This window comes from Anneissia japonica, unplaced genomic scaffold (assembly GCF_011630105.1).
Source record: "Anneissia japonica isolate Jap-2015-1 unplaced genomic scaffold, ASM1163010v1 scaffold3940_len624931_cov186, whole genome shotgun sequence".
NCBI classification, from domain to species: Eukaryota; Metazoa; Echinodermata; class Crinoidea; order Comatulida; family Comatulidae; genus Anneissia; species Anneissia japonica.
Genome location: NW_022713530.1, coordinates 175239 through 183129, shown reverse-complemented (window position 1 = coordinate 183129; position 7891 = coordinate 175239). Strand labels below are relative to the sequence as shown.

Sequence of the window (7891 nt, the reverse complement as noted above, 5' to 3'; positions counted from 1 at the left end):
ATATATATATAATATTATTAGTCTAAAATTTTAGCACATGCCCAAAAAAATTCCACCTGTTATAGTTCCATGACTCATCTAACCTCCATCCTACAGCTCTTTGTCTTTAATCACTAAAGTTAATTTTATGCCAGTAGGGTAAAACGATACACTATGCATTGTATAGAAACTCTGTATGAAATGTACATACGTAATAGTAGTTTGCATATTTTTCATTTAATACATAATTACTTGTAGCTATGCATACATTATCGGGACATTATTCAATTTCATGCCTGTAATTCTCACATTATTTTCATCATACTTACATTAATTACCATCTGTTATCCTGTACTAGCATGTGGGTTACAGCCCATGGTTACAGACAATTTCAAGGAATATGAAGTTCATAGCCTTGTTAAAAAGCAATGCCAGAATTGTTCTGATGGGCTGGGGAAAGGTGGTCCAATAGGGGGAGGGAAGAGAAGGGCATCCCCTAAAGAAACTGGGGAACATTTAGAACATCTTTAATACTACAATATGGCATATAATTGTATATTTGTTGAACTCAAATTGAATGGATATGTTGTATGTGCAATAGTAGTAAATTGATAGTGAATTTATACATACGGTACTGTATATGCATAAATTTCAAACTCGCAAATACTGTATTGAAATGCTGTCTAAACCAGAACTTAGAACTTTAACATCATACCTTTATTTTTAAGTAAGTGAAAACGTTAAGTATTTGTTTAGAAACGAATACACGCGGAAGTCTTAGATGCTTATTTCTGTTTGTGATCGTAAAGCAGTCTGACCTCGTTTCAAAACCTACATTTCCTGGCATTCAAGATAGGTGTACACTGGATTACGCCAATCCAATTGTCTAGTATTTCAAAATTAATACCAAGGGATGATGGAATTAAAGTGGCCTACCTCCAGTGACTGTAACCCAAATCCAACTGCTGCTAAATATTGTCATTCATTAGAGATTAAATGCTGGATGGAGCTATGAAATCTGCTGAACTTTGTTTAGTAATTTCAAATTTAACTCCAAATAAACAGCGCTGACATATGTCGGTGAATAATGTACCATCTGGAATAAACTAAACAAATTTATAGATAAAATTCAATAGCTGAATTGCTTATTTTGCATAATTATTAAATAATTTGGGCAACTGTGGTAGTCTAAACATAACCCCAACCTCACCATGGTTGGTGTTGAACTAAAAATATTAATGTCTGTGACACCACTAAATGGGATCTCAAAGTTATATTTCAATGTAATTGTCTTTCCCCTATTTTTCAATTTTCCAAAATTTAGGGGGTGGGGAGGAGTTGGTAAACACAAATTGAGCAAAATTTACAAATTTATTTTTGCTTCAGTTGCAGTAATAACAATAGTACTAATTATCATTTTTCTACTATTGTGGTATTGATGAGTATAAAAATTATAATTATGTTGGTCCATGCGGTCTTCATGCATCAGATGACAATATGGGTGTGTTTATGACATATGGCGCAATACAGTCAGACATATTGAAAACACCCATAATCAGTTTCATCAATTTAATAAACGACTAATATTTACATATTTATACATAAATAATAAGAATAACAACTGATTCCAATAATTGATGATTACCAGGGACTACAAAATATTAATATTAATAATTAATTATTAATAATATAATTTATACTTCTAGGTAAAACAAACAGTTAATAGAACTGCAGACTTTTTTAAACATTTTAAGAATTCAATAACACCCACTCCTGAATTTAAGGGGATAATTTTTCGGCCACTAAATGAAGGAAAGTAAATCTTTATGGCCAACCCATATTCAGGAGACACCCCTATTGGTTGTTTTTATTGACTTCATTTCTTTATTAACAAATAAAGAACAAAAAAAAACAACATTAAAATTGTCATGAAATCAAAGGATTGGAAAAAAAAATGATTTCTGTAATTCTATTAAAAATTGAAAAGGTTCATTCTAGCTATATTTAGCTTTCTGGGGTCTCAATCGAATCATGGATATATATTAGAATGTTTGGTGAAAGGGAAGTGGGGGCAGGTATCAAGTGTTTAATTAATCAAAGTGTATTTTCTTCAATTGGTAAAAGCGAGTCGAGATAGATCACCATAGTAATGAGATTAGTAATTGGTAAATTACTAATTTGATTTCAAGATAGTTTAAAGGAGACAGTTTCATGTGTCGCATCGGCCAGTTCTGATTTTCTTTGCATCAGGCAGGCTGTTACGACCTGCCAAATTTTACACATTTCAGACCTCGCGCTTGAAAACTGAAATTACAATCTATTGCCACAACTTCCGTTTTTTCACAAACAAGTGAGTTTACCTTCATAAACAATTTTTGTAATCTCAACCTCAAAAACAATGAAAAAACAAGAGAATCACTAGTCCTGCTAATGGCTTGTAATGAAATTTTAATTCTAATTACATATCTGTACTAATCTTATATTTTGCATGATTAGCACTTGCATATTAATAGAATGTTGAATAGATTTGTATTCAAACTGAAATAAATGATTTAATCGTTAAAATAATTTTAAACAATATAATTTTCAAAATTTTATAAAAAATAATTTTTACACACTAGCCTCTTCTTGGGCAAAAGCCCAGGCTATATTGTTAATGAGTAGCTTAGCTGACTTTTACAATACTCTAAAACAATAAATCAAATATTGGCATTGGCACTGCTTTTGACAAAGGGATTCTCCCAGTATAATCCCCCTGCGAAATCGACCTAATTTTGTGTTTAAAGGGGCGGGAGGTGGCTTATACAAGAGCAACTATGCTATGTTATTTCACGCCATAGCAATTTACTTGTCAATTACAGAAAAAAAAAAAATCATTCTCCCAAAATACAGTAACTTATCACCTACAATACAGAATAATCTGTGGTTTATTATAATAACAGAAAGTGACATTAAGTGAAGAAAAGTACTAGTAAACTATCGCATTTAATAAATTAAATCTTGCCTCTAGGTTATTGGAAGTTATCAGCTGATCAGAAAAGAAGTTTATTCAACCCATTCATTATTTTATTATATAACAGTGAGTAATGAACAGGCGTAATAGAGAGGATAGGTATATATTACAAAGGAATTAATGAGAGTAGATCTAAAAATAGTATGGCATTACTGGCGAAATTATTCAATTGAAAATAAAGATATGGATTAAAACAATAAGAAGCAGCTGTGTGGCTGGTTGATCAAAATTAAAAAGCCTTTTCCCATTGGATTAAATTTGATTATTATTATTAATATTATTATTATTAATATTATTATTATTTATTATTATTATTGATACAAAGGGGATCTTTACTATAATTGTACTGCTATTTGCACTAGGATTGAAGGCATAGGTTTTACAGAGATTGTAGAAAAATGTTTAGAATTATTGGTATATTGTATGGATAATATTGTACAACCTTGAATTTAAGCCTTGACCTCTTTTTTGCGAGCACTGAATGGGCTTCTATTTGAGGCTACTTTTGCAAAGTAAAGAGGGGGCAGCTTCTCAAAATTAATGCTGTAAATTTTGGGAATTACTACTATAATCTGTGTCATGGAGTGTATTTACCGGCGTTAAATCACCTAAACAACTGTATAAACCAAGCGTGTTTTAACTTGCATTGTTTTTTTCAAATTGTGTACAGTGTATGTACTTTACTGTCTTGAATAGGCTTCTTTTCGAGGGTACTTTTGCAAACTAAAGAGAGGGGCTTCAATTAAAAATGGGCTTCTCGAGATTAAGCCCATTGGGCTTGTATTCAAGGTTTTACGGTGTACTTCTAAATTTTATCACAGTTTCTGAGGATGGGCAGACAACTCTGCCTGATGTTACCATCAATATTGATGAGAGGCGGGCACAATATTTATTTGATTTATAACCCATCAAATACTCGCACCTAGGGCTGAAACATAGCGTGAGCCACTTCACAACCTGTCAATAGGTCAAGCTGGGGAGGGTAACTGAGCATGGCTGACGAGGTTCGGAACCTGAATGTAAAATGCGAGCAATTATAATACCAGATTTAGAATTCTCATTCCAAATTTCTGAAGATAAGAGTTATCTTATACCCAGTGCCACTGAGAGGGGGAGGGGGGTAGCAAGGGGAAAGATCCCTGGGGCCCAAACTCACCTGGGGCCCATAGAAATTGCAGGTAGCATTTTTTTTTCAATATTTTTTCAAAAATAATAATTACTATCATGGGCTCTCAATAATGGCATGGATCCCCTAATAATGGGCCCCACTAGATTGACAGGGGCTGGGCTCATAACGCACCAACCCTTGCTACTGTTACAGTTCCCCTCTTGGCGGCCCCGCTTATACTATTCTCCAGCAGGGGAAGGAATATGGAACTTACAGTTTACTGTATTTCTTTAAGAACAGTTGTTAGATAAACTACATAACCCAGGAAGACATTATTAGCATGAAATAATAATAGCACCTTACACAATTAATGTGCTAACCAGAAATGTAATTAAGTAATATATCTCTGCTGTAATTAAATACTTTCATATTATCAAAAATATATTCTGTGTTAAACATTAAGCTTTCCAATTATCATCTTAAAACATACTTTTTATTTTTGTAGTAACTACATATTAAGGTTATCACAAAGCAAAGGATTTAAACAATTATCCAGAAACCACTAATTGCAATGTTGTATAGCACTTCCAAATGTATTGGAACCAGATTGAGACAATATATATGTTGAAAACTTTGGCATTGCCTGCAAACATAAGGCTTCTGGAATGTGCAGAAGTATACATTACAGTGTGTTGAAAAAAGCAAAAACCAAAATGCTCTTAAAATTGGTGTTTATAGGCAACATTTTTGATCACCAAAAAAACACGAGGTAGCTCAGAAAGGACGGTCCCTGATCACAACTTATGAATTTTCACACACTCAATTCAAAATATAAATAATCCTTTTACTGAAGTTCATTAACCAACATCCATTACCATAAAATCGCTACACTCCGGTGATGCTGTTTGATTTGTTGAATCAGGAAAGCTTTTCCCATTGCTTCAGGGACATATATAGAGTAAAAACTGCAATGACAAAGCTATAGAAATGGTGTCCCAATGGCAGATGAAAAAAATTTAAATACAGGGGGCCCGGGAGGGAGTTCCTCAGATGGAGAGTCTAGATCAACTCAGCCCCACCATGGTTGGTGCTGAGGTAAGATAATTTATAATAATGGCACCTCTAAATTGCCGGAAATGGCATGCTCAGACTTAAATTTAAATATAATTTTCGTTCTTTTCTCCATTTTTTAAATAATATTTCCCCCACTGAATCAGCCACTGGTGTACTCATTTCATAGAAACACTTACTACAGATGATTCTTCAACAGAAACATTCACCCTGACTCATAGAAAGGCAGGGGATGTTCTCCCTCCCCAGTTAAGTGTGAATAAGGTAGCAAAACTCACATAAATCAAAAAAAGTTGGTATGAAATAACTCCTCCATTATGTTAAGATGATAAATCCTAGTTGAGAAAATATGTTTGTACTATCAGGATTTGAACCTCAACATTCCGATTACCATCAAGTTGCTTTAATAACCAACTCTGCCATACTGATATACAGTACTCTCTTGAGTTCTCCTCAGTACGGACAATGCATTGCTGTTAAAACAATATAGAAAAATGTATAGTATTGTCTACATCACGATTCAAAACCATGACTTCTGGTTACCATTAAGTTATTAACGAACTGAACTATGATGCCACTCCTGAATTTTCTCCGGGACTTTAATAAGTACAATTTATAAAAATGAATTTTCTGCATCAAAATTTGAAACCAAGACATTCTGATTATTATAATTTGGTTAAGTACGACCTGAAAACAGTGGTGGCACAAGCGGGGGGCAGGGAGGGCATTCCCCGGCCCCTTAGTTCAGATCCCGTGTCAGACATGTCAGACCCGTTGACAAATTTCTGGCACCACTACTGCTTGAGTATATCATATCAAACTTCACATAGAAATGAAACATTCAGAATAAAAGTAATCATTGAGTTGTTATGAGTTGGACAATGGCAGCAATAATCCTGCTTCCTCTCGGGCAGGTCATCAAGTCCATCGCAGGATCTTCAATTCTGTCCGTCAGAAGCAGATCAAGTTCGGAACGTAACTCTTGTATCATCTCACCAACCTGGTAATAAGGAAAATTTAAAATGGTCATGAAAACTATCTTATATAAAAAATAAGCAGTGGCATTGTTACAACAGTCTATAGTCGGCCATTCACTGCTGTTTATGACCGTCAAATCAACTCCGCTCCCTGTGAGCGAAACACGACATGATGCCGTCTGCAAATGGTCATTGAAAATGATCCGCTGCGTCTTTCGTGACATTGCCTTCTTCATAGAATCAGATGCCTTGCTTCACACAATTCTAATTGTAGGACAATGACATACAATTAGAATTATGAAAAAATTGAGACTGGTGTAACTATTGCCACTGCCTAAAAAATATAAATATATATACATTAAAATACTGAAAACAAAAGTGCTGGAGAATATATATATCTTTTACTGTTGTTAATTATCATCATCCTTCAAGCCACTGTTGCGGCCATTTTTATCTTCATCATCACCATCACTACCATTATCTTCATCATCAACAACAACGTCACCATCCTCATCAAGTTTCATAGCATTTATGTTATCAGTTATTTCAAGCACTAATCTATTAATATGATACCATACATCGCCACTATCATTAACTAGTGTTTACTGAGCCAGCCTAGAACAGACAATAGGTTGGGCTGTTGAACTTTACCTTTATCTCATCATGCACTGATAGAAGAATATACTCAAACTCAATTTGCTTCTTTCTATTCTTAATCTATCAAATTTAACGCAAATAAACCAATAAAGGACAATCCCTCAATTGTGGTCAAAATATTTCTGTGTCAACCAGCAAACCAACGCAAACAATCAACGAAACCAAGTAGCATTATTAAAAAGCGAACAATGCAACAGTCAATGTTACTCAAATTGGCGGGGAGTTGTATGTGCCCAACATACAAAAATAGTCCAAATATCATCTCAAACTTGGGAGTCCTCTTATATGAGGATTGCATAGTTACAGATGGTAAAATAACCCAAACAGAAGACAATATATGCAAAGATTATACATGTAGTATATTTAAAACATACTGTATTCTACATTATTAAGTGAAGAAAAAAACTTTTATATATAATTAAGGTGACAATATATACTGCAAAAAAGTTTAATTACAACAATAAATAATTGCATATTTTAAAAAATAGAAGGAAAGTTACAACTCACAATTTTGCTCACTACACCAAATGCCACGGTAAACAGCAATTCCAAGTTTGACAAATTCAACAGAGTAAGACTTATTTGTGAATTTTCTTTCCTTTAGTTAATCCAGAATAAATTTATTTCCTATGAGGATATGGGCATGCTCCAACGGAATGTTTTTTCCCTAGATGCCCAGACGTATATATACATACTCAAACATCTCTAAATAACTTAAAATATTAAAAAAATTTCCAGTTTTTTTTTAGTCCTCTGTGTGCAACCAAGTTTTTGTCCTTAAACCTCACCTACTCAGGCGAATCCTGGCTAAACAACTGATGAGGATGATTGATTTTATCCCAATGGACTTTTTGCTAAGGTTCGACAAAACGAAAGCATAAGCGTATATAAACATATGCGTTTGTAGAACATGTGCGTATTTCTAGCACGCTTTCAGACTGGTGAGTTTTGTTTATCACTCCGAAAAATTCCGGGTTTCTGGGTGTTTCTGTCTCATTAAAGTAAAAGAATGCAGTAAGGGGACAAAAATATTTCTTATTACTAGAAATTGCAAATTGCAAGTGAAGTGCTGCGAAGTACAACTGC

At 33.9% G+C, this 7891-nt stretch overlaps 1 protein-coding gene across 2 annotated transcripts in view; it reads right to left on the bottom strand.

Annotated features, from left to right (window-relative positions):
• Nucleotides 1–4491: 4491 nt before the first annotated feature.
• The window catches only part of LOC117108498 (putative ATP-dependent RNA helicase DHX57), an 80163-nt gene continuing 76763 nt past the window's right edge, over nt 4492–7891 (bottom strand). The window contains exon 23 of one of the 2 annotated variants that reach the window (XM_033250516.1): nt 4492–6171. In XM_033250516.1, the coding sequence (XP_033106407.1) occupies nt 6028–6171 (144 nt within the window). In that variant the 3' untranslated portion in view covers nt 4492–6027. The remainder of the gene's footprint in view (nt 6172–7891) is intronic. The other variant, XR_004445374.1, reaches the window with a different exon arrangement.